Genomic DNA, 27,413 nt, shown 5'->3' with positions numbered 1-27,413 from the left:
CAGGCCTGAGAGTCAGGTCATAGGTTCTAATCCCTGCTCCGCCACTTGTCTGCTGTATGACCTTGGGTGAATCATTTCACTTCTCTGTGCCTCAGTGACCTCATCTGTAAAATGGAGATTGAAACTGTGAGCCCCACGTGGGACAGGGACTATGTCCAACCCAATTTGGTTATATCCGTGGCAGCGCTTAGTACAGAGCCTGGCACAAAGTAGGTGCTCAACAAATGCCACAATTATTATTATCACTCAAGGTGGCATCTTGAAATCGGGGGAAGCAGCACATTTTTATAAGCTGTACTGATTTCATACACAACAGTAGAGGGAGGGGGGTTTTGGGCACGTTATTGCCTTGGGAAGTATTCCCGCCCCCGCCCCAGACCAAGTTCAGCATTTTCCCACTTTGTATCTCTTCTTGCTCTATGAGATAAGGACTACCTTCCTGGAGTTGGGCCATCTTGCACCTGGTGCAGGGATGCAGTTATTCTTTATAATAATAATAATTATGATATGTGTTAAGCTCTTACAAGACCCTGTATCAGGCACTGTACTAAACACTGGGATGGATACTAGCAAATCGGATTGGACACAGTCCCTGTCATACATGGGGCTCACAGCCTCAATCCCCATTTTACACCTGAGGTAACTGAAGCCCAGAGAAGTGAAGCGACTTGCCCAAGCTCACACATCAGACAAGTGGCAGAGCTGGGATTAGAACCCAGGTCCTCCTGACTCCAGGCCCCCGCTCTAATCCACTACGCCATGCTGCTTCTCTCCTCTTCCCCCAGCACCCCTAGTTAGACATTTCCTTGTTTGGCCCAGCCAACAGGAAGATTCACCTTTCACCTCCAGATTCGCACGTCCTTTTCCTCACTTGGATTTGAGATAGTCCGAGGCTGTTCCTTTCAGGCTGATGTGGTTCTTTGGGCCCAGCTTCCCCGTCTCCAAGTTTTCCCTTCTGAGGCATCACCGTTCTAGCAATCACTTGTGTTGTACTTCCCAATTCCGGAGATTCTCCCTTCCAGTCTCATCTATTCTGTCAGAGATAAAGCTTTGTAAATAGATGTATTTAACGCAAATACCGGGCAGATAGAAAACCAAACTGTCTTAAAAATCTCATCTGATTCCTCAAATTCCCTCATCTGGCAATTGTTATTTATAGTCTGAATTTGAATGTAAAGTCCTACTGCCTTCTGCTGGTGTCTCGCTGCGATTACAGTGATCTTAAATTCCGGCCCAGATCTTGGGATGCCGGAGATATGAACTTGTCCTGGCAGTTGCATATGATGATTCCCACAGGGACACAGAGTTTGCTGGACCTCAGTTTACCACCACAATGACAGTTCTGACTCTGGGCAAGTCACTTCACTTCTCTGTGCCTCAGTTCCCTCATCTGGAAAATGGGGATGAAGACTGTGAGCCCCACGTGGGACAACCTGATCACCCTGTATCCCCCCTGCGCTTAGAACAGTGCTTTGCACATAGTAAGCGCTTAACAAATACCATCGTTATTATTCTATTGACCCCTACTGAGAAGCAGCGTGGCTCAGTGGAACGAGCCCGGGCTTAGGAGTCAGAGGTCATGGGTTCTAATCCCCGCTCCGCCACCTGTCAGCTGGGTGACTTTGAGCAAGTCACTTAACTTCTCAGTGCCTCAGTCGCCTCATCTGTAAAATGTAGATTAAGACCGTGATCCCCACGTGGGACAACCTGATTAACCTGTATCTACCGCAGCGCTTAGAACAGTGCTCGGCACATAGTAAGCGCTTAACAAATACCAACATTAATTAATATCATGACTGATTTTTTCTACATGCCGAAATCTCTCAAATTTTCATTTTGAGTTTTTTTATTAGTAGTAGTAATAGTTATAATTATTAATAATAATAACTGTGGTATTTGTTAAGCTTGATAGACTTGATAGAGTCTTGATAGAGTTGATAGTGTGCCAGACCCTGAACTAGGTGCTGACGTGGATGCAAGTAAATCAGGTTAGACACAGTCCCTATCCCACATGGGGCTCACACTCTCAATCCCCATTTTATAGATGAGGTTGCTGAGGCCCAGTTAAGTGAAATGTCTTGCCTAAGGTCACACAACGGACAAGAGGCAGAGCTAGGATTAGAAACCAGGTCCTTCTAACTCCCAGGCCTGTGCTCTATCCACTAGTCTACTCTGCAGAGAGAAGTTATCCTCCACAAAACGTATTCATTCAGGGAATTTGTTTTTTTATAAGGTGTAATTTTTTTTTTTTAACAACTAAATGTAAATTAGCAAATCAGAGACAAGGTAGCACCTTGTGGGCAGGGAACAAGTCTATCAACTCTGTTATATTGTACTCTCCCAAACGCTTAGTACAGAACCCTGCACACAGGAAGGGCTTAATAAGTATAATTGACTGATGTAACAGCTACTACAAAATATCAGTTCATTGACCATAAGAAGCCCAAAATCCAGTTCTTCCCTTTTCTAGACTTAATCCTAAACTAGTGTTTCAGTCGTCTTTCTGAAAGGTCTAGTTGGCCCATCCGAATAAGACTTTCTCTCTCTGTGAGCCTTTAGTGTTTTAGTTTCCATGCTCCATCCTTCTTAAACTTTGAGCCTCATGTGGTTTAAGGCCTGGGTCTGATCCAATTAACCTTGTACCTACCCCAGTGCTTAGAACAGTCTTGGCACATAATAAGCGCTTAACAAGTTCCACAGTAGTTATGATCATTATTATTATTACTTATGCAGCTTCTTTACCAAGGTTTCTATAGTCGCGGGAAACCCTGCTAACGAAGGAGAGCCCAAAACATAGGTCTCCTTGGGAGTGATGGGGGTGTTGCCCACCATCAAGTAAGTGCTTAGTACAGTGCTTTGCTCACAGTAAGGGCTCAATAAATATGGTTAATTGATTGATTAATGGGCTTCAAGCTCTAACCTCTCTGTTTAAAGTGAAATATTATAAATTATTTATTTTAATATCTGTCTCCCTCTTTAGACTGGAAGCTTGCCAACTTTGTTGTATTATACTGCCAACTTTGTTGTATTATATTGTCCCAAGTGCTTAGTTCAATGCTCTGCTCATAACCTCAAATCCGACAGTTACTCTACCCCCCAACTTTCCTCTTCTCCTACTCCCTTCTGCGTTGCCCTGACTTGCTCCCTATGTTTTTTTCCCCTCCCAGCCCCACAGCACTTATGTACATATGTGTAATTTATTTATTTATATTAATACCTGTCTCCCCCGACTCTAGACCGTTAGCTCATTGTGGGCAGAGAGATGGTATCTGTTGATTGTTGTATCGTACTCTCCCGAGCACTTACTACAGTGCTCTGCACACAGTAAACACTCAATAGATACTATCGAATGAATGAATAAGTGCTCAATACATACCACTGATTGACTGAGTGATCTGTTTGGCATGGATGCCCAGCCATGCCTCAGACTAGGTAACTGGAAAAACCTGAGCGTCTCCAAGCAGGGCTGTGAAGTTAGTTAGTCGTATTTATTGTGTGCTTAATATGTGCAGAGCATTGTACTAAGCGCTTAGGAGAGAACAGTAGAACAGATACATACTGCCCACAACAAGCTTACGGTCTAGAGGGGGAGACAGACATTAATGTAAATAAATACAATTACAGATAGGTATAAGTGCTGTGGGGCTAGGCGGGGAGATGAATAAAGGGAACAAGTCAGAGCGACACAGGAGGGAGTGGAAGAGAAGGAAAAGGGGGCTTAGTCAGGGAAGGACTCTTGGAGGACATGTGCCTTTAAAAAGGCACATCTTAGCAAAGAGTTAAGAGTTTCCAAGCGGGGATTTAAACAGCCAAAAATGGAGTCTTCATAATCTCCTAAGCCTTCAAAGTGTGTGTGCCCGCCACTCCCTTATTCCGACCAGCTTGTTCTCCAAATAAGAACCCTGCCTGCTTTTTGCCTCATGCCTAAAATGAAAAGTTGGCATCGATGGCTCTTAGACTTCCTGTCTGCCTCTCTTCCTTTTTCTCTTCTCAGTTCCAGATTCAGTATTTGTATCGGTTTAGTCTCCTGCTGGTCACCAGGTGGAAAAACCTGCTCTGGGCAAATGCACGTTTTTTGTTAGGTGTTTTGTTTTTTTTTGCCTCCGGTGAAGTTTGAAATGGATGAAATTGCCTGCTGCTGTAGTCTGCAGATTTTTAAGTAGCAGTGGCATTGAGAAGCAGCTTGGCCTAGTGGAGAGAGCATGGACCTGGGAGAGAGAAGGATCTGGGTTCTCATTCTTGCTCTGCCAATTGCTTGCTGTGTGACCCTGGACAAGTCACTTAATTTCTCTGTGCCTCAATTGGGGATACCTGTTCTTCTTCTGACTTAGACTGTGAGCCCCATAATGGGACAGGGACTGTATCCAACATAATTAACTTTACCTACACCACTGTTCAGAACAGTTTTTGATACATAATAAGTGCTTAACAAATACCATTTTAAAATTGCATTTATTAAGCACTATTTGCAGAGCATTTTACAAAGCACTGGGAGAGAATACATGGAAATTTGATATGGTTCCTCTCCCTGAAAGGGCTTAAAATCTAAGAACCCCAGTTTACATTAACTTGCCTTTTAGGGGGGATGAACTCCCATTGAAAGAGAATCTGTAAGGTTTTAAGGAAAAATTTGAATATTGTATGAAGTTCTAAAGAAGGCAGTCTTCTTAAATAATTTTTGAAGATGCAGCATGGCATAGTGGATAGAGCCCAGGCCTGGGAGTCAGAAGGTCATGGGTTCTAATCCCGACTCCGCCACTTGTCTGAGGTGTGTCCTTGGGCAAGTCACTTCACTTCCCTGTTAAATGGGGATTGAGACTGTGAGCCCCATATGGGACAGGGACTCAGTTTGCTTGTATCCACCCCAGTGCTTAGTATAATACCTGGCACATAGTAAGTGCTTAACAAATACCATCATCATTATTATTATTATTAATAAGAAGAACAACCTTGGTCACAGTCACACACTTGCAAAGTGGAGGTGTGTGTGAGTAACTGGGTGTGTATACATGAAGAAAGAGACAGATTGTGGCAGACAAGTGTTGTTCATACTCCTAGGAAATGTCACTGACAGTAAAATCAGAGAGTGCGTATGTAATCGTGAAATACAAAATGGTGGCATGACCATGGGGAAAGTACCTTGAATCGTAGTCCCTCTACTGTAAGCTCATTATGGGCGGGGAACACGTCTACCCACGCCTTTGTATTGTACTCTCCCAAGCGCTTAATACAACGTCCTGTATGCGTAAGTACTCGATAAGTGCAGAGAAGCAGCGTGGCTCAGTGGAAAGAGCACGGGCTTGGGAGTCAGAGGTCATGAGTTCGAATCCCAGCTCTTCCACTTGTCAGCTGTGTGACTGTGGGCAAGTCACTTCACTTCTCTGTGCCTCAGTTACCTCATCTGTAAAATGGGGATTAAGATGGTGAGCCTCACGTGGGACAACCTGATTACCCTGTATCTACCCCAGCGCTTAGTACAGTGCTCGGCACATAGTAAGCGCTTCACAAATACCAACATTATAAGTACCTTTGAGTGGTTGACCGATAGTGAGGTTGAGTTGGTAAAGAAACAAAAGAAAAGAGATGGAATTGTACCAGTGAGCCAATTTAAATATGCACATTTCTCCAAGCCAGAATGTTTCTGTTCGTAGTGCGATGGTGCTAGTGATCATATCAAACTCTGACTTTCTTCACCCTCTCCACCAGATCTGTACTGCACACTCGAGGTAGACTCCTTTGGGTATTTTGTGAACAAGGCCAAGACTCGAGTGTACAGGGACACAACTGAACCAAACTGGAACGAGGTGAGGATGATTCTGCTTTGAGTAACTGATGACACGTAATGGACTGTCTCCATTCTCAAGGCCAGAATATTTTTAGCATAAGGAGACTATTTATGTTTGTGATGTCTGTGGCACTAGACAAATATCACCCGCATGAGCTAAATGTATAAAAGCCCACACAGTGTTCTGTCACTTCCTCCCAACATGATAATTGCAGGAAATTGTATTTCCATGTTTGAGAAATCAAATATCCCACAAAATGGAAGTCCCGTTTTTTCAGTAACTGATGACAGTAGCATTCTGAGGGCAACATCTTTAGGGTAAATAGCTTGGAAAGGAAGGGTACCCTTCTTAAAAATTATTTTGGGGACATTATTGTAGTTGTTAAAATATTTTAATATGGAGAAATCACATCTGTGATTTTTCCAGAAAGCCGCAGGAGTAAACTGAAGATGATTTGCTTGGCCAGATGAACTTAGATTCACTGAACTCCTGTGTGATCTTGGTCCAATCAGTGGATCTTTGGGCCTCATATTTCTTATCTAAAAAAGAACCAATGATCCTTCAGTGAAGAAGAAATGATTTTCGAAGTTTTGTGGATTCCAGTCCTTCAGAAATCGGATGTGATTTGTGTGTTGCTGAATCGCAGATGCTTCGAGCCGCTCCTACCGATGCCTTGTTTTACTGTGGTAGCCGATAGCCCCTTGGTTTGGTGGTTAACTTGGGGATTTTCTTCTTTGCGACTGTAGGAGTTTGAGATTGAGTTGGAGGGCTCCCAGACCTTGAGAATACTGTGCTATGAGAAATGCTACAACAAAACCAAGATCACCAAAGAAGACGGCGAGACCACAGACAGGATCATGGGCAAAGGTCAGATTCAGGTGAGGCTCTGCTGCTGCAGTTTTCCATCTGGTAGAGTCATATCTCACTCTTTCCCTCTCTCTCTCTCTCACACACACCAGGCGTCTTGATATCTGCCCCCTGGTCTTCCACAGGGAAGAATTAGCTTTTTGGCTGAAACAGTTGAGGCCGAGGGACGGCTAAGCCAAGACGTAAACAGTGATCGATTTTGCCTTGCTAAATGTCTGCCTCCAGAGGTACTTAATGGAACCATCTGCCAACTCTCTCGTTCTGTGTCTTTGTCTCCAAATTCCCGTAATTCTCTCGAAGAAAAGTCCACAGCTCACCCCACTGTGTGAGGTGGTGGCTCTGGAAAGGCATTGGTTCTGCCAAGAGATATGTGCAGGTGGGCTCCCAGAGAAATAGTGGCCACCACTCCTAGCTTTAAACCACCACGCTGCTGCTTTAAAGTGCCGCGTTGCCATCTTAAGCCCCCATGTCGGGCTCCTGAGGGAAATATGGGAGAATAAGGGAGAGTAGAAGTAGGAATGGTATTTACTGAGCACCTACTGAGAACAGTGCACCAGAGAAGTACATCATCAGGACAAGACAAGTTCCCTTACTCATAGAGCTTACATTGTAATAGGGAAGATGAGCATAGAAATATTGTAAAGGCTCACAGTCTAAGTAGGAGGGAGAACAGGTATTTAATCCCTGTTTTACATTTGAGGAAACTGAATCACAGAGTGTCCAGATCATCATTAATTAGGTTGGAGTGGAAGAGGGTCCCCTTTTTATACCATACCGTCTGTGTTCTGCTGTGGATTTCCCAGGACCCTCTCCATGGAACGATTGGCTTCCCACTTTCAGCTCATACTTGCGTTCAGAATATACCAGATATGATGGTAATAATCATCATGGTATTTGTTAAGCACTTACTATGTGCCAGGCACTGTACTAAGCACTGGGATGATGCAAGCTAATCGGGTTGGACGTAGTTCCTGTCCCAAATGGGGCTCACAGCTTCGATCCCCATTTTACAGATGAGGTACCTGAGGCCCGGGGAAATGGAGTGACTTGCCCAAGGTCACACAGCAGACAAGTGGCAGAGCCGGAATTAGAATCCATGGCCTTCTGATTCCCAGGCCTGTGCTGTATCCACAATACCATGCTGTTTCTCTATAGCCCTAGCCCGAGTAAATCTACCTTATCCACTTGGGAACACAGTACCCACTTTCAAGCAGGAAAAGGTGAATGATACTCCACAAAATTGTCGGGAAGATATACGGTTCCACATCCCCTATGTGTTTTGAGATCCTAAAGAAAAAATGTATAGAGTGCCAATTGTTATTGTCATTCTTGTCCTTCTTCCAACCCAAAATGAATGTATGCATAAATACAATGGATAGATTGAATTCTGAGCCCCAGAGGAACCCTAGTTAAGGAGGAGAACAAGTCGTTTACAGCAGTGTGTTCCCCGCCCTCCCAAAAGAAACCAGTCGCCCCAGACAGAGGAGGAAGCCACTGGCTTCCTCTTCCTGCCCATACAGAATGGCCAGCCAGAAGATAGTCGCTTCAGTCCAGGAAGCTCAGGCTGGGGCTAAAAATAAATATCTGGAGGTGAATTGGATTCGACACTTTGGGAAGAGAAAGGCGGAGAAGTGGCTCCTGGGGGAACGGAGGATCTGGCCCTAGAGCGTCCGCTGGACCTAGCGTGTCCGCTGGCCATAGCGTGTCCGCTGACCACAGCATGTCTGGACTAGTGAGATGGACAGGGTGTGGAGATGTCTGAGCCGGAGACACCTGGACCAGCCGGGGCTCTGAGTTTAGGACAGCAGGCCTCTGGAGGGGGCGATTTTGGGGAGAACATTTGCTGTGGAAATGGGGCACAGAAAAACATGAGAAATGTCACTGCTGGCTTGGGTCAATTCATTCATTCATTCAATAGTATTTATTGAGCGCTTTCTATGTGCAGAGCACTGTACTAAACGCTTGGAATGTACAGTTCGGCAACAGATAGAGACAGTCCCCGCCCAATGATGGGGTCAGTGGTCTACATAGGCCAGTATTCAACCTCGGGCAGTTGGAAACAGGATACCTGGAGGAAGAATGTAGTGGTTACTTGACTTCCTTTCATTTCGTGCTCGTGAGTACAGTGTACCTTAAATATCCCAATCATTTCCCCCTATGCCCCCAACTCGAGGCATAGTAGATAGAGCACGTGCCTGGGGTTCTAATCCTGGCACTGCCATTTGTCTGTTGTGTGACTTTGGGCAAGTCACTTCACTTCTCTGTGCCTCAGTTACCTCATCTGTGAAACGAGGATTGAGACTGAGAGCCCCATAGGGGAGAGGGACTGTGTCCAACCTGATCTCCTTGTATCCACACCAACGCTTAGTACGGTGCCTGGAACATAGTAAACACTTAACGAATACCATAATTATAAATTATGAACTTCTGGTCCTTAAACCCATCTTGAACCCAGTCACATTTTTAACCTGCATATTTCCTGTGGTAATGATTATGATTCCCATATGCTGATCAAATGCTCTGGGTGCAGAATAAGACTAATAATAATGGTATTTGTTAAGTGTTTACTGTGTGCCAGGCACTGTACTAAGTGCTGAGGTGGATACAAGGAAGTCAGGCAAATGGAGTCGGACACAGCCCCTGTCCCACATGGGGCTTCCAATCTCAATCCCCATTTTACAGATGAGGTAACGGAGGCCCAGAGAAGTGAAGTGACTTAATAATAATAATAATGTTGGTATTTGTTAAGCGCTTACTATGTGCCGAGCACTGTTCTAAGCGCTGGGGTAGACATAGGGGAATCAGGTTGTCCCACGTGGGGCTCACAGTCTTAATCCCCATTTTACAGATGAGGGAACTGAGGCACAGAGAAGTTAAGTGACTTGCCCACAGTCACACAGCCGACAAGTGGCAGAGCTGGGATTCGAACTCATGAGCCCTGACTCCAAAGCCCATGCTCTTTCCACTGAGCCACGCTGCTTCTCGTGACTTGCTCAGCAGCAAGTGGCAGAGCAGGGATTAGAACCCATAACCTTTTGACTCCCAGGCCGGTGCTCTATCCACAATGCCATACTGCTCCTTATGTGTGTTTGGGATCTCGCACCTTCAAGGCTGAAAGAATGGCTCATCATCCAGGGATTGTGGCTGCTGGGGAGGAAGTGAGAAGCAGTGTGGTCTAGTGGAAAGAGCTCGGGTCTGGGTGTCAAAGGACCTGGGTTCTAATCCTGGCTCTGCTAACTTTCTCCTGTGTGACCTTGGGCAATTCGCTGATTTCTCTGTGCCTCAGTTCCACACGGGTTCACAGTCAAAGAGGGAGTATAGGTATTTTATCCCCATTTTACAGATGAAGAAACTGAGGGACCAAGAAATTAAGGGACTTGGATGATTCATGAGCTGCAATATGAACAGGTACAGGATAAGTGCACCGAGAGGAAAGTCACCCAAAGCGATTTCACAACAATGGACTCTCAATCGTCAGCCATGGCTCAAGAATCAATCAACAAATCAACCATTTTATTGAGCACTTACTGTGTGCAGAGCACTGTACTAAGCACTGGGAAGAGTACACTAATTAATATAAATTACAGATATGTACATAAGGACTGTGGGGCTGGGGGTGGGCGGTGAATAAAGGGAGCAAATCAGGGCAACACAGAAGGGAGTGGGAGAAGAAATGAGAAGGCCTCTTGGAGGAGACGTCCCTTCAGTAAGGCTTCGAAGGTTGGGAGAGTCATTGTCTGTCGGATATAAAGAGGGAAGGGGTTCCAGGCCAGAGGGAGGACGTGGGCGAGAGGTCAGCGGCGAGATAGACAAGATCGAAGTACAGCGAGTAGGCTGGCGTTAGAGGAGGGAAGTGGCCTTGGCTGTAATAGGAGAACAGGTAGAGAAACGTAGTAGAACCTTTTCCCCAAGTTATTGATTCAGTATATAGTGGCAGCCCAGAAAGTCAACAAGATGCTTGGCACCACCACCAGGAAAAGTACTGAAAACTAAACAAGAGCAGAGCTTTGCCACGGCCAGGTTATCGTAGGTTCAGTGGAGCAAGCTGCTTCTAATAATAATAATAAAAATGTTGCTATTTGTTAAGCGCCTGCTATGTGCAGAGCGCTGTTCTAAGCGCTGGGGTAGATATAGGGTCATCAGGTTGTCCCACGTGAGGCTCACAGTCTTCAACAGGGGATGCAGCGTGGCTCAGTGGAAAGAGCCCGGGCTTCGGAGTCAGAGGTCATGGGTTCGACTCCCGGCTCTGCCACTTGTCAGCTGTGTGACTGTGGGCAAGTCACTTCACTTCTCTGGGCCTCAGTTCCCTCATCTGGAAAATGGGGATTAACTGTGAGCCTCACGTGGGGACAACCTGATTACCCTGTATCTCCCCCAGCGCTTAGAACTGCACATAGTAAACGCTTAACAAATACCAACATTATTATTATTATTATTATCATTATTATCCCCATTTTACAGATGAGGTAACTGAGGCCCAGAGAAGTGAAGTGACTTGCCCACAGTCACACAGCTGACAAGTGGCACAGGCGGGATAATGAGAAGCAGCATGGCCTAATGAAAAGAGCATGGGCCTGGGAGTCAAAGGACTGGGTTCTAATCCCGGCTCCATCACTTGTCTGCTTGTGTGACCCTGGGCAAGTCGTTTAACTTTTCTGTGCCTTAGTTCCTTCATCTGTAAAATGGGAATGAGGACTGTGAGCCCTAAGTGGGACAGGGACTGTATCTGACCTGATTACCTTGTAGATACCCCAACGCTTAGTACGGTGCCTAGCACATAGCGCTTAACAAATGCTATTATTATCATTATTATTATTATTCATGGCCCTGGTCCTGGCTCCAAGCTCCTGGCTCCCTGAATCCAGCCCTGGTTTGGCCAACTATTTCAGACAATGCTATATCTGCACGTGAACTACTGCATGAAGTTCTAGTGGCCATATATTAGAAAGACAGAGTTGGCTAGTGGAAAAGATCCTAAGAGTCTGAGTCGGAAGACCCAGCTTCTAGGCCCAAGTCCACCACTTGACTGCTCCGTGACCTTGGGTAAGTCACTTAATTTTCTGATTCTCTTGTATCTGCCTTAGTGGTTGACTCTGTGGATCATCCCCATTCCCTGGAAACACTACCATACTACCATATTTTGGCCTCACGGACACCGTCCTCTCCTGGTTCTCCTCCTTTCTCTCCGGCTGTTCCTTCTCAGTCTCTTTTGCCAACTGCTCCTTTTCCTCCCACCCCCTAATTGTGGGGATCCCTCTAGCCTCAGGTCTGGGTCCCCTTCTATTCTCTGCTTAATAATAATAATAATAATAATGTTGGTATTTGTCAAGCGCTTACTATGTGCAGAGCACTGTTGTAAGCGCTGGGGTAGATTTACAGGGTAATCAGGTTGTCCCACATGAGGCTCACAGTCTTAATCGCCATTTTACAGATGAGGGAACTGAGGCACAGAGAAGTGAAGTGACTTGCCCACAATCACACAGCTGACAAGTGGCAGAGTCGGGATTCAAACCCATGACGTCTGACTCTCAAGCCCGGGCTCTTTCCACTGAGCCACCTGCTTAACCACCCTTTGGAGAACTCATACATTCCCACGACTTCAACTACCATCTTCAGCGCTTAGTACAGGGCCCAGCCCTTAGTACAATGCCTGGCACATAGTAAGCGCTTAACAAATACCGTAATTATTATTATCTCTGTACAGGTGATTCCCAAATCTACCTCCCCAGGAAGCTCCGTGTATTGTACTCTCCCAAGTGCTCCCCACGCAGTAAGAAAATGATTGATTGACTTCTCTATAGTCTCACGTTTCCTCTGCCTTCAGGATATCTCTACGTGGATACGCCGCCAACACCACAAGCCTAACATGTTGGAAACAGAATTCCTTGTATTCCCACCCACACCCTCTCCTCCCCACAACTTTTCCATCACTGTTAAAAAAACAAAACCAAACACCACCATACTCCCCATCTCACAAGCTCATCACCCTGGCATTTTCTGCAACTCATCTCTTGCACTCAATATGCGTACTCATTCTGTCTCCAAATCCTGTCGGTTCCACCTTCACAACATCTTTAGAACCCACCCCTCCCTCTCCATCCAAACTGTAACCACGCTAGTTCAAGCATTTATTATATCCTTCCTCGACTACTGCATCACCGTCCTCCAGTCTTACCCCAATCCAGTCCATATCTCCCTCCCTGGATCATTTTTATAAAATGCCATTCAGTCCACAATTCCCCACACCTCAGAAACCTCCAGTGGTTGCTCACATATCTCAGCATCAAACAGAAACTTTAAGTTTAAAGGAAAGTTTTAAGGAACTGAATAAATTCTCCCCCTCAATCAATCGATCAGTTGTATTTATTGAGCATTTACTTGGTGCAGAGCACTGTAATAAGCTTTTGGGAGAATACAATAGAGTTGGTAGGTTTTAATCCCTGTCTTCAAGGAGTTTATAGTCTAATGAGGGAGAAGCCTGGGATTGTGTGAATCCCTATGGCAGTCCCAAAATATCCTGATGGTCTCATGAGATTTGCATGTGACCACTAACCAGAGAACCATCTGAATCCCCAATAATTTGTCAAACTGCTCTTTTTACTGCCGAGAAACCGGAGCTTGCCAGATTGTCAACAAATTGAATGCAACTACATTTTTCCATATTTTTTTCTAGACTTTGTTCATAGATACTCTTGAGTGTAAGGTGCTTTTTTTTATTACCGTCATCATCGTCGTCATTATCATTATTATTATTACTCTTGGGAAGATCTCCCTTCCATTGGCAGCACACATCACCATGAAATTTGACCTCTTATGCCAGACTCTTTTATTAGCCACTGTCTCTTTGGTTTCTTCTCTGTTCTGTTTATTAAAATATTAAAAGTAATGGCACCTTGTCCACATCGATGATGGCGGTGGATGCCTGTATATTTTGCACTTTTGTCTTTTCCCTAAAGAAATGGTGAATTTTTTTTCAACTGCTCATCAGCCTTTAAGTAGTTGGTAAGCCAAGGCAGTTGTATAAGCAGAAACATCACAATGGACCTCCTTTATAGTTCTTAGCTTCCAGGTCAGTGGCAATTTAATCTGCTGTTCATCTCAGCTGAAGTGTGTAAAATCCTTCCTATGTAACACACTGTGCTTCCACTCATATCCGTCACACGTAGCTTCAGTTTCTGGCGAAAGCATTAGAACCACATTTTCCCCTTTGATTTTCTTTGTCTAGTATGCACAGAGCATCCTCTGTGCCTGTCTCAGACACACTTATTCCTGACGCTGCAGTTAATCGTGCAGCTGTGATTTCTCCTCCTGACTCTCAGCAAATTTCATGGTTTCAAGTTTAAACACTAGAGTGTACAACTTATGCAACATAACAGGAGGCATTTTGAGATGATCTTATGTGGGAAGCTAGAGCCCGGGCCCGGGAGTCAGAAGGACCTGGGTTCTAATCCGAGCTCCGCCACTTGCCTGTTGTGTGACCTTGGGCAAGTCACTTAAATTATCTGGGCCTCAGTTACCTCATCTGTAAAGTGGGGATTAAGACAGTGAGCTTTATGTGGGACAGGGACTATGTCCAACGTGATTAAGTTGTATCTACCCCAGTGCTTAGAAAAGGGCTTAACACATAGTAAGCGCTTAACAAATACCACCATTATGATTATTAACGTTACTGTGTTGGAAGAGGGTGATGGAGCCCTGGTATTGTGCCAAGAGAGAGTCAAAAAATGGCATATCTTGAAGACTTTGGGATCCTCTTGGGGTAGTGTCTCTCTTTTCTCCTTTTTATCTTCCTTGGCAAAGTCCCATGTCCTCGCTCCCGGTGAGCTGACCAAGGCTAGCCACTGCCAATTTCAAGAAAAAACTCATAGATAAATCAATATGGAGTCTAAACCAAGGCCCACATTTATTTTGTGTGGTTAGGGTGGCCAGTAAACCAGCTGGACACTGGGCCGTCCCCTTCGCAGAAGAAGCAGAATGGCGTAGTGGATAGAGCACAGGTCTGGGAGTCAGAAAGTCATGGGTTCTAATCCCGGCTCTCCCACTTGTCTTCTGTGTGATCTTGGGCAAGTCACTTAACTTCTCTGTGCCTCAGTTACCCCATCTGTAAATTGGGGAGTGAGACTTTGAGCCCCACGTGGGCCAGGGACCAATTTGCTTTAAGCCACCCCAGCACAAGGTACAGTGCCTGGCACATAGTAAAAGCTTAGCAAATACCATAATTATAGTTCTTATTACTGATATGCCACTAGAGCCTGGATTTGAACAACGGCTCGTAGCGGTGAGTCCTGTGGTTCGAAAGTGAAGTCCATTTCAGAGGGGCCTGGAAAGGAAGCACAAACCCTTCTGCAAAATGATGACAACATTACTGTCCCATCTGGGACCACCCTAAGTGGAAGGGAAAGAGTGTCCCCCAAACTCCAAAGACTTCAGTAGGTATTTATGAACCACCCAACATTTTTTTATGGTATATAAGCGCTTATTGTGTGCTGGGCACTGTATTAAGCACTGGGGTAAATATAGGCTAATCAGGTTGGATCCAGTCCATATCCTACCTGGGCTCAAGGCCTTAATCCCCATTTTGCAGGTGAGGTGACTGAGGCCCAGAGAAGTTAAATGACTTGTCCAAGGCCACCCAGCAGAAAAGCGGTGGAACCAGGATTAAAACCCAGGTACTTTTGACTCCCAGGCCTGTTACCTATTCAGTAGGCCCTACCGCTTCTCGGAGGCCGTGCTGTTTCTCACATTTCAAGTCTCATTTCAAGTCCATTTCTAGGAATAGAAAGAGAAGGTCCGATATCTGCCCTCCCTGGCTTCGTTGGAAAATAAAAAATTGGGGGGAAAAAAAGGCTTCTGATTTCCCAGCCTGGGATTTATGAATCATATGCCTGAGCAGACGGCCGACAGTCAGCGTAGAGACCCATGGAAATTGGGCTCTGTGCGCCAAGTTGTTTTTTAACCCAGGCTCGACGCGGCATCCAGGGAGGAAGGAAGAGCATGAATTGGTCTGGGTGGGGAGAGGCAAGGGCTTCCACCATAAGAGAGTCTTTTTCTCATGGAATTTGTTTTCTCAATTAGTGCATATTTCGGAATCTCTTTGACTCAAGTGTTCATTTAAAAACCTCCAAATATCACTTCTCAGTCGTCTTGCGGAAAGTCGGGAAACACTTTAACAATATACTGCTTCCGTGGGATTAAGAGCAGCAGGCCAAGGCCTGCTTCTGGGGGTCGTTTTCCTGTGGCCAGACCCTCTGACAGCTAAAAGGGCTCCAACCAGTCGCTCTGTCATGAAAGTGCCGCCCAGCAAGCCCTCATTCTTTTCCTCGATCGCCTGGGGTTTTGTTGACTGTTCCCCCCTGGCTTTTCATAAATATTTTTCGAAGACCAGAGGCAGGGAAGAGTTTGGAGTAGGGGAGTCATGGGCAGAAGGGCAGGTTCTAAGGGTCAGCCTGGAACTGCAGCTCTTGAGGCAGTGACCCAATCCCCTTCACTGTGGGGGGGCATGATTTTTTCTAATAATATTTATTAAGCGCTTTCTCCGTTCCAGGCACTGTATTAGGGGCTGGGTTAGATACAAGGCAATCAGGTTGGACACTGTCCATGTCTCATTTAGGGCTCAGATTCTTAATCCCCTCTTTACAGATGAGGTAACTGAGGTACAGAGAAGTTAAGAGACTTACTTGCCCAGGATTACACAGCAGATAAGTGACAGAGCTGGGATTAGAACCCGAGGGTGGGGGTTGTTCGGCGACCCTCCTCTTGACTCGGTCACAGCCCCCAGCTCGCAGAAGATGGGGTGGCGGGGGTCAGCGTCCCTTTCCTCTGGCACGTGTGTGAAGGGCTGGGAGGGGATAAGTGGGGGTCAGTGGCCCAGTCCTTGTCTCAGACCCAGGCCCCCAGCTTGCAAAGCTCTCCATCACCTAGCCCCCTCCTACCTCGCCTCCCTTCTCTCTGTCTACTCCCCCCCGCCATATACTCCGCTCCTCTGCCGCTCACCTCCTCACTGTCCCCAGTTCACGCCTATCCCGCCATCGACCCCTGGCCCACGTCCTACCGCTGTCCTGGATGCCCTCCCTCCTCACCTCTGCCAAACTAACTCTCTTCTCCTCTTCAAAGTCCTACTGAGAGCTCACCTCCTCCAAGAGGCCTTCCCAGACTGAGCCCCCCTTTCCCTCTGCACCTCCTCCTTCCCCTCCCTTCAGCACTGTGCTCATTTATATATATTATTTATTACCCTATTTATTTTGTTAATAATGTTGGTATTTGTTTTGTTAAGCGCTTACTATGTGCCGAGCACTGTTCTAAGCGCTGGGGTAGACAAAGGGGAATCAGGTTGTCCCACGTGGGGCTCACAGTCTTAATCCCCATTTTACAGATGAGGGAACTGAGGCACAGAGAAGTTAAGTGACTTGCCCACAGTCACACAGCCCACAAGTGGCAGAGCTGGGATTCGAACTCATGAGTCCTGACTCCAAAGCCCATGCTCTTTCCACTGAGCCACGCTGCTTCTCCATGATGATGTTAATGAGTTGTACATCCCCTTGATTCTATTTATCTTGATAATGTTGACTTGTTTTTGTTTCATTCTGTTTTGCTCTGCCGTCTGTCTCCCCCGTTTAGACTGTGAGCCCATCATTGGGCAGGGATTGTCTCTATCTGTTGCCGAATTATACATTCCAAGCACTTAGTACAGTGTTCTGCACATAGTAAGCGCTCAATAAATACTGTTGAATGAATGAATGAATGAATAATGGATAATAATTGTGGTATTTAAGTGCTTACTGTGTGCCAGACCCTTGTACTAACCGCTGAGGTGGATACAAGCAAATCAGGTTGGGCACAGCCCCTGTCCTACATGGGACTTCCAGTCTCAGTTCCCATTTTACAGATGAGGTAACCCAGGCCCGGAGAAGTGAAATGCCCTGCCCAAGGTCATACAGCAGATAAATGTCGGAGTCAGGATTGGAACCCATGACCTTCTGACTCCCAAGCCTGTGCTCTTTCCACTAAACCATGTTGCCTGGACTCTTATTCTCATTTTCCACCTCCCTTGCTTCATTTCTCCTCTCTAATCATTCGCTGTCTGCTGCTAATTGCTACTGCCATTATTATTATTTTCCTTTTCCTATCCTCCAAGAAATTTTATGCCCAGTTAGAAAGCTCCAGCAGCACATGGCAAGAGGCTGGTACCTGACCTCTCTTTTTTTTTCTTGATAAAGTAGTGCTTCCTTCATGCCAGGCGCTGTACTAAGCACCAAGGTAGATACAAACTGATCAGATTGGAAACCGTCCATTTTCCATTAGCTACTCTTGCATGAGATGAGGTAACCGAGGCACAGAGAAGTGAAATGACTTGCTCAAGGACACGGCAGACGAGTGGCCGAGTCAGGATTAGAACCCAGGTCCTACTGATTCCCAGGCCCGGGCTCTATCTACCAGGCCACGTGCTGCTGCTGCTTCTCACTGCCAGAGCTCTGATGAGGAGAAGCAAAAGTTGGGTAGACCGTCATGGAGACATAGCAGGATTTCTGCAGCATGCTTTTTTAGGTTTAAGCCCCAGGGGATCTGAGTCTCTTCCAAACCTATGTTTACTCAGGGATGGGCATTTGTAGACTAGAAAGTGTGTACTTCCTGGTCCCCCCCCCTCCCACATTTGCCAAGTCTCTAATTCCACTTGGGATTTATCCTATATTCAGTCAGACATGGGGTCTGCTGCTCTTAAAGTCTCGGAGATGTTCTGTTCCCCCCTCTAGACTGTAAACTCATTGTAGGCAGGGAATGGGTCTGTTATATTGTTGGGTTCTACTCTCCCAAGCGCTTAGTATGGTGCTGTGCGCACAGAAAGTGCTCAGTAAATATGATTGATCGGCTGATTCCATGATAGCAGATGGCACCTGTCATCTTACCAGCTCTCTCACAGTGGGTGCCACTGGGCACGATTTCGGGTCCCAGGTGAGAGAGGGCATTGGCTCCGCACAGACCATCATCACTATGGCAAAAATAGCCCCCAAAACTCAAGCATGTGTCCTGCTTGGAGTAGGGCATAACTTGCCCCTCATCCTCTTAGGGTGTGAGCAACATTTGCCCAAATGGAGAGGTGTCAGTAAAGGGGTACTAAGAGAAGCAGCGTGGCTCAGTGGAAAGAGCACGGGCTTTGGAGTCAGGGCTCATGAGTTCGAATCCCAGCTCTGCCACTTGTCGGCTGTGTGACTGTGGGCAAGTCACTTAACTTCTCTGTGCCTCAGTTCCCTCATCTGTAAAATGGGGATTAAGACTGTGAGCCCCACGTGGGACAACCTGATTCCCCTATGTCTACCCCAGCGCTTAGAACGGTGCTCGGCACATAGTAAGCGCTTAACAAATACCAACATTATTATTATTATTATTGTTTTTTCATGGACAAAATACTCCAGGGATGCTTTCTGGGTGACACTCACAACGATGTCTTCAATCTGAAGGGCAACTGTACTCTTCAAATAAGAGAAGCAGCATGGTGAAGTGCATAGAGCACAGGCCTGGGAGTCAGAAGGACCTGGGGTCTAGTCCCAGCTCCACCACTTGTCTGCTCTGTGACCTTGGGCAAAGTCATTTCACTTCTCTGGGCCTCAGTGACCTCATCTGTAAAATGGGGACTAAGACTGTGAGCCCCATGAGGGACAGGGACTATGTCCACCCTGCTTACTTTGTATCTACCCCAGCCCTTAGAATAGTGCCTGGCACTTAATAAGTGCTTAACAAATACCATAAAATAGTGTGGTTCCTTTTCATTCTGGCAAAACCTTGAGTGGAAAATACTGGGCCGGTTGGTGTTTTGGAGTGCCAGTTCTGCCAGAGTTCATCTAGAGCTCCTTAAGATGATGTATTCATTCATTCATTCAATAGTATTTACTGAGCGCTTACTATGTGCAGAGCACTGTACTAAGCGCTTGGAATGAACAAGTCGGCAACAGATAGAGACAGTCCCTGTCGTTTGACAGGCTTACGGTCTAATCGGGGGAGACGGACAGACGAGAACGATGGCGATAAATAGAGTCGAGGGGAAGAACATCTCATAAGAACAATGGCAACTAAATAGAATCGAGGCGATGTACATTTCATTAACAAAATAAATAGGGTAATGAAAATATATACAGTTGAGCGGACGAGTACAGTGCTGAGGGGATGGGAAGGGAGAGGCGGAGGAGCAGAGGGAAATGGGGGGAAAAGAGGGTTAAGCTGCGGAGAGGTGAAGGGGGGGTGGTAGAGGGAGTAGAGGGAGAAGAGGAGCTCAGTCTGGGAAGGCCTCTTGGAGGAGGTGAGTTTTAAGTAGGGTTTTGAAGAGGGGAAGAGAATCAGTTTGGCGGAGGTGAGGAGGGAGGGCGTTCCGGGACCGCGGGAGGACGCGGCCCGGGGGTCGATGGCGGGACGGGCGAGACCGAGGGACGGCGAGGAGGCGGGCAGCGGAGGAGCGGAGCGTGCGGGGTGGGCGGTAGAAAGAGAGAAGGGAGGAGAGGTAGGAAGGGGCAAGGTGATGGAGAGCCTCGAAGCCTAGAGTGAGGAGTTTTTGTTTGGAGCGGAGGTCGATAGGCAACCACTGGAGTTGTTTAAGAAGGGGAGTGACATGCCCAGATCGTTTCTGCGGGAAGATGAGCCGGGCAGCGGAGTGAAGAATAGACCGGAGCGGGGCGAGAGAGGAGGAAGGGAGGTCAGAGAGAAGGCCGACACGGTAGTCTAGCTGGGATATAACGAGAGCCCGTAGCAGTAAGGTAGCCATCTGGGTGGAGAGGAAAGGGCGGATCTTGGCAATATCGTAAAGGTGAAACCGGCAGGTCTCGGTAACGGATAGGATGCGTGGGGTGAACGAGAGAGATGAGTCGAGGATGACGCCGAGATCGCGGGCCCGAGAGACGGGAAGGATGGTCGTGCCATCCACGGTGATAGGGAAGTCTGGGAGAGGACCGGGTTTGGGAGGGAAGATGAGGAGCTCAGTCTCGCTCACGTTGAGTTTTAGGTGGCGGGCCGACATCCGGGTGGAGACGTCCCGGAGGCGGGAGGAGACGCGAGCCTGAAGGGAGGGGGAGAGGACAGGGGCGGAGATGTAGATCTGCGTGTCATCTGCATAGAGATGGTAGTCAAAGCCGTGAGAGCGGATGAGTTCACCGAGGGAGTGAGTACCCAGAGTGGGTTTAGCAGCTCTGGGGCAGATCGTCTCAGCCAGTCCTGGTCTCTACCAGCAACACCTAAAGGGGCACTTAGAATCAAAACGGGGGTGCAAGACAGGCAGTTCCCCAGTGGTCCCCCTGGATACACCCCATCAGCCTCATCACAGCCTGACTGAGGCTTTTCTCTGCCAATTTTCCCTCCCCGTCCACAGTGTACAGAGCCAGTGGCTTGCCTCCATTCTCCTCTTCTCTCCTCTCAGCCAGCTCTTGACTCTTAATTACTGGATTTTTTTTACTGTAAATTCCTGATTAATGTAAATTAGACTCCGATTTTCCCTTTAACTTCTTGTTATTTCCTAGTCTCACTCTCAGCTGGATGATGTGTTTGCTCCGCCTCTTTCTTTCACTTGCTTATCTCACTAGTGCTTTAAATAACAATGTGAAAAGCAGGCCAACTTTGGTTTGGTGGGATTTGGGGGGTGGTTTTTTTTTTTCTGTTGTTGTTTAGAATAGAAGAGATGTTCGCAGTCCTGGTAACCTTGGTATCCTTATCCTGCTTCCTCTCCCTTAAGTACATGCTGTTCTCTTTGGAGAGGATCCAGTCTTTGGGGGATGGAAGTGGCCTTTCTGACCCGATATCCGGCGCTCCGGTTAGTGGGAGGTGGGAAGGAGTGGGGAGGGATGGGGAAAGGAGGCGTGTAACTAGCCCAACGGTGAGGGGCAGGAGCTACAAGTACCGCGCTTATTTACACAGGCAGAGTACGGTCGAGCCGTTCACGAGCGGAACTTGCCCAGGATTGTTCTTGCCTTCAGTTTCCCAAATGCCCTCATCTGTTTAGAGGATAAAGCACAAGCCTGGGAGTCAGAAGGACTTGGTTTCTAATCCCAGCTCTGCCATGTGACTGCTGTGTGACCTTTGGCAAGTCACTTAACTTGTCTGTATCTCATTTACCTCGGTGAAAGTGGGATTAAGAGGGTGAGTCCGATGTGAGACAAGGACTTTGTCCAACCTGATTAACTTGTATCTACTCCAGTGCTTAGAATAGTGCTTGGCACATAGTAAGCCCTTAATAAGTACCATAATTATTGTAGTTATTATTATTCTCTCCGGGGTCAACAACAACGAAGTAACATGGCCTAGTGGAAAGATCACAGTCCTGGAATTCAGAAAACGTGGGTCTAATTCCGGCTCTCCCACCCGCCTGCTGTGTGACCTCGGGCAAGTCGCTTACCTTCTCTCTGTGACTCAGTTACCTCATCTGCATTGTGACCTAGCGGGAAGAGCAGAGATCTGGGAGTCAGAGGCCCTGAGTTCTAATCCTGGCTCCACCACGTACCTACGGTGTGACCTGGGGCCACTCATTTAACTTCTCTGAGTCTCTATTCCCTCATCTTCGAAATGGGAATTCAATACCTGTTCCCCTTCCTACTTAAATTGCGAGCCCCATGTGGGACCTGATTGGCTTGTACCTACCCAGCACTTAATACAGTGCTTGGCACAAAGTAGGTGCTTAACAGACACTACTTAAAAAAAAATAGATGCAGATGACTCTCTCAGTCAATTGGTGATTTGATCGATTGCTTACTGGGTGCAGAGCTTTGTACGAAGCACTTCATGATACGTTTCAGTGGACTAGGCCAGAGCTGTTCAGGTTGGTACCGCAAAGTCTAAAACTAATGTCATTATGTTAGGGGCTCATGGATCCAGTCATTCAATAGTAGTATAGCTATGTGCAGAACACTGTACTAAGCACTTAGAATGTACAATTTGGCAACAGATATAGAGACAATCCCTGCCCAATGACGGGCTTTCAGTCTAATCGGGGGAGACAGATGGACAAAAACAAGACAACATGATCACGATAAATAGAATCAAGGGGATGGGCACCTCACTGACAAAATAAATAGGGTAATAAAAATATATAAAAATGAGCACATGGGTCCACTGTCCCTGCTTTGGGGGAATTTGGAACAAAGCAAGTCTCTAGCACGCCTTTCTGCTGCCTCTGGTTCTAAAAGAGAGTCACAAAGGAGATAGTTAAAGGAGGCCCCGAAAGCTCCTCTGAGTCACAGGCCTTGGCTCCCGGGGATACCCTAAATTTCCAAAGAAAGGCAAACCGTCGGAAAGAGCTCAGGAAGTGAAAGGTTACTCAGAATATTAAAAGGTGGGATGCTTTGTAGGAAATCAACCCTTGAGCAGAAGGAAACAAAACTACTTCTGGGTTTGGGAGAAATCATGACATGTTGGAATTCCTGTAATGCCAGAGTGGAAAAAAAATAATCTAGCAACTGGCCACGACCTTGGCAAGCCCCGTCGGAGGGGGCGGGTCCTTCCTGAAAAGCCCCAATCATAAAGGTAACAGAGAGCATGGCTCCACGCAGAGCCACAGACTACCGGCAGAGAGGGGATAGCCGCTCGGAGAGGCTCCGGCTCTGCTTGTTGAGGATGAGGGAAGGGCTGCTTGGCCCCGGGACTATGAAGAGGCTCTTCCACTATTTTCACCCCAGCTGCCCGGCCAGGAAGCAGGCCGCCTCTGCCGAAAAGTGCCTCTGCCCTCGCAGTACCACCCTGTGGACGCACATTCATACCAGACTGTGCAAGAGCAAGGTGGGCTTGGCTTCGGGGTCGCTGTGATCTCGTGGGGTAAACTGGCACGGGGGGTGGGGTGGGGCGAAGAGAGCGTGGATTTCTGGGTGGATGGTTTGGAGATGATGCCTGGTCTGCTGATCCCCCTGAGGCCTCCCCGGTGACTCACCGTTCTTCGGTCGACTATTCTGGACGGGGCAGAGGAGCGGAGGGAGTATTGATTAGAAGACCACATATGTTTGACCTGCTAGGGAGGGTGGAGCTGGGAGATTCGGGGTTTACTAGAATGCTGTGGGTTTTCATCTGATATTCAGAGAGCATCATGGCCCAGTGGAAGGACTACAGGCCTAAGAGGCGGAGGACCTGGGTTCTAATCCCAGCTCTGCCACTTGCCTGCTGGGTGACTTCTCTGTGCCTCAGTGTCCTCATCTCTAAAATGAGGATTCAGTACCTGTTCCATCTCCCCTTTAGATTATGAGCAACATGGCGGGAACTGTGTCTGACCTGTTATCTTGTACCTAGCCCCACACTTAGTCGAGTGCTTGGCACATAATAATAATAATAATAATGATATTTGTTAAGCGCTTACTATGTGCCAGGCACTTTATTAAGCACTAGGGTGGATTCAAGTGAATCAGGTTGGACACAATCCCTGTCCCATATTGGGCTCACAGTTTCAATCCCCATTTTCCAGATGAAGTAACTGAGGCCCAAAGAAGTGAAACGACTTGCCCAGGGTCACACAGCAGACAGGTGGCGGAGCCGGGATTAGAACCCACGACCTTCTTGCTCCCAAGCCTGTGCTCTATCCACTATGCCATGCTTCTTCTAGTATGCACATAACAATACCACAGTTATTATTATTATTATCAATTGTATTTATTGAGTGCCCACTATAAAGAATAGCGATAATCACTGAGGGGATCGCAATAAGAGATAATGAGAAGCCAATGAGTGGGTTATTACAGATAATACAATCTATGGGCAGACAAAAAGCCAAGTAGACAGAATATAAAAAATTCCTGAGTGTAAGCAACAGAAGCATATTTACATAACTAGTCAAGGCCTAGGAGCTATTCATGCGATTGCGAAGTATTTTTTCCTGTCTTTTCACACCCTTCCTTTTCCTCCCCAACCTCCTTTTTCTCTTCCAGTTACTCTTCGGGCTTTACCGCTCTCCTCATTTGCTCATCTTCTCTTCTCCCTACTTGTCCTCCCAGCTTCCCCACCCTGTGTTCACTTTCTGGGGGTGTCTCTCTCTCTCTCCCTATCTCTCTCCCTCTCTCTTTCCCTTTCTCCCTCCTTCCCCACCAAGTTTATTTGTGCCTGTGTTCTCTTTGAGTGTTTCTCTATCCTTGTGCATTTATGACCCTGTTTGTGTGTTCATGTGTTTTACGGACGGGGAGTGTCCATGTGTGTTTGTTTCTGTATGTGACTCTGCCCCCATTGAGTTTCTGTTTCACCGGGCTTGGGTTTCTGTTAATAAGTGTACCTGTCTATGTGTTGATGTGTTTCCCTCTGTGAGAATAGCTATGGGTGTTTTTATGTTTGTGCTGACTCCATGAGGACCAGAGGGGTTTGGGATGAGGCAGAAGCAGCGGCCGCCGAGAGGTCCCCATCTTCTAACCGTCCACTCTCTCCAAGTGACCAACCTACCCGCTCTTCTGCTGGACTGATATCGCCCTGCACTGGTGGCTTTTCTTTCATTTGGGATCTAGGCTGGTAGCTCTCCCTACACTGAATGCTGCTGGGGCCTGACTGCTCAGATGGATGCCCTCAAGACTGTAAACTCGTTGTGGGCAGGGAATATGTCTTTTAGATAGTTCGACTGTACTCTCCCAAGTGCTTAGTACAGTCCCCTGCACACAGTGAGCACTCAGTAAATCCAATTGACTGACTCTCCCATTACCCCCAAACTCAATCCCTGGGGTTAAGCAATGGAACAGCAGCTCACTCCTAAAGACTGTAAGCTCAAAGTGGGCAGAGAATGGATCTGCCAGCTTGGTTAGATTGTACTCTCCCAAGTGCTTAGTGTAGTGCTGTGCACACAGTAAGCACTCAATAAATATGATTGATTGAATGACTGAATGAATAATGTGTCACCCTGGCACTGCCTTTTTAAGATCCAGGGAGAGGGTGAGTTGTGCTCCGGTAAAGTGAAACCCCAGGGAGAGCTTTGAAAAAGTTAAGAGCACAATGAAAACCAGATCACATCACAGGATTTTGATGTTCTAGGGTGGTTCCTTACAGTAACCAGGACTTTACAACGGTCTCTGTTTGGGAACTTGCAGCATTTTTTGTATGACTGGGGCCAAAGTAGTGTGCACTCTAGGTGACGGCTATCTAGTCTGGAAACTGGACTGATCCTCGTTCACTATTGATTTTGCCGATTTTGCTATACTGCTAGTCAAAGACCCTGCGTTGGGGTCAGATTGTTGACAACCAGGATCGTCTTTTGAAGAAATAGGATGAGGAACTAATAGGCTGATTTGGAAGAAAGAATTTGAACTGATTTGAACTTATTATTATTATGATGGTATTTGTTAAGCACTCACTTTGTGCCAGGCGCTCTACTAGGGACTGGGGTGGATACAAGCAAAGCAAGTTGGACACAGTCCCTGTCCCACATGGGGCTCACAGTCTTAATCCCCATTTTACAGATGAGGTAACTGAGGCCCAAAGAAGTGAAAGCCCAAGGGCACACAGCAGACAAGTGGCAGAGACGGAATATGAATCCTTGACTTCCTGAATCCCGGGCCCGTGCTCTACCCGCTACACGATACTACTTCTCACCATAAACTTAAACTAGACCATAAGCTCACTGTGGACAGGGAATGTGTCCACCGACTCTCTTGTACTTTCCCAAGCACTTAGTTCGGTGTTCTGCGCACACTGAGTGTTCAATAAGTACCATTGATTGATTGATGTGAAAGCATTTATTCACTCCCTTCTCCTTGTATTTCAGCTGGATCCCCAGGCACTGCAGGACAAGGACTGGCAGCGGACAGTCATCTCAATGAATGGAGTAAGTTCCTGGGCTTGTGTTTGCCATTATCTCACTTCACCTAAGGATTCTGAAAAAATAAACGACATATATTATGGTTTTGAACTCTTAAGACAGAGAAGATTAGGCTTTATAATAGAAGTCAGGCTCTTTAACGACAGGATTCAGCCGTAGGAGGAATGTGCCTTTAATGGGGAAAAAAAATCACCAACTACCAAAAATAATCCATTGGTAGTTATACTCTAATGTCCCTTGGGTAAGTTTACAGTGAAGATGAACACACATCCAAGAAATTTCTGGAACCTAACGAGGCATCATTGGATTGTCTGTAGTGGTTCCTCAGACAAACGGTAGGCATACAAAATGGCTGTGAACTCACTTCCTGTGGCCATTCAGAATGGGACATAAAGTAAATCTTGGTATTTGCTCTTTTGGAGGCCCAAACCATTCTGCCTCGCAGTAATACTCTTGGTCTTGGCTCCAGGAAACGGTGGCAATCCCCAAGGAGCATGGATGGGAAAGAGATGCACTTCACATCAAAATCCCATCCAAAATTCCAGCCTCACATGGAGGATCTTCCAATATCCCCAGCCAGGCATTCTTGCCTCAAGACCCAGGATGGTTATTTATCCTCAGAGACCAGTGTCTTTCCGTAAAGAAAGGCTTCTGACTACACCCTACCCACTTCCGACTGCCTGTTGGGGCTTGCCCTCTTCCATGTCAGATTTATAGAAAGAGCTCATAAAACGGCATGAAAGTAAAATAAACCTGGCCCGGAGAGTGCTCTGAGCTCCCTGTTTGACTGCCAGGCACCACAGTGCTAGCACTGCTGTAGAGGGAAGACAGTCTGGGAAGATCACGCACCGTCCTCTCTTTGCAGATTGAAGTGAAGCTGTCCATGAAATTCACCAGCCGGGAATTCAGTTTGAAGAGGATGCCATCCCGCAAGCAGACCGGGGTGTTTGGAGTCAAGATTGCAGTTGTCACCAAGTGAGTGGTCCCTTTAGGGCTTGCGTCCTTGGTCTCAGCAG

At 46.9% G+C, this 27,413-nt stretch overlaps 1 protein-coding gene across 1 annotated transcript in view; it reads left to right on the top strand.

Moving 5' to 3' along the window:
* BCR (BCR activator of RhoGEF and GTPase) overlaps positions 1-27,413 on the top strand; it is a 191,775-nt gene that overhangs the window by 151,502 nt on the left and 12,860 nt on the right. Inside the window, exons 16-19 of the mRNA XM_029049806.2 lie at positions 5,707-5,804; positions 6,533-6,664; positions 26,344-26,403; positions 27,263-27,372. Of these exons, the coding sequence (XP_028905639.1) occupies positions 5,707-5,804; positions 6,533-6,664; positions 26,344-26,403; positions 27,263-27,372 (400 nt within the window). The remainder of the gene's footprint in view (positions 1-5,706; positions 5,805-6,532; positions 6,665-26,343; positions 26,404-27,262; positions 27,373-27,413) is intronic.

Source organism: Ornithorhynchus anatinus, chromosome 2, assembly GCF_004115215.2.
Source record: "Ornithorhynchus anatinus isolate Pmale09 chromosome 2, mOrnAna1.pri.v4, whole genome shotgun sequence".
In the NCBI taxonomy this organism is placed as follows: domain Eukaryota; kingdom Metazoa; phylum Chordata; class Mammalia; order Monotremata; family Ornithorhynchidae; genus Ornithorhynchus; species Ornithorhynchus anatinus.
The sequence above is the reverse complement of the archived record's forward strand: the minus strand, read 5'-3'. Positions and strand labels throughout refer to the sequence as shown.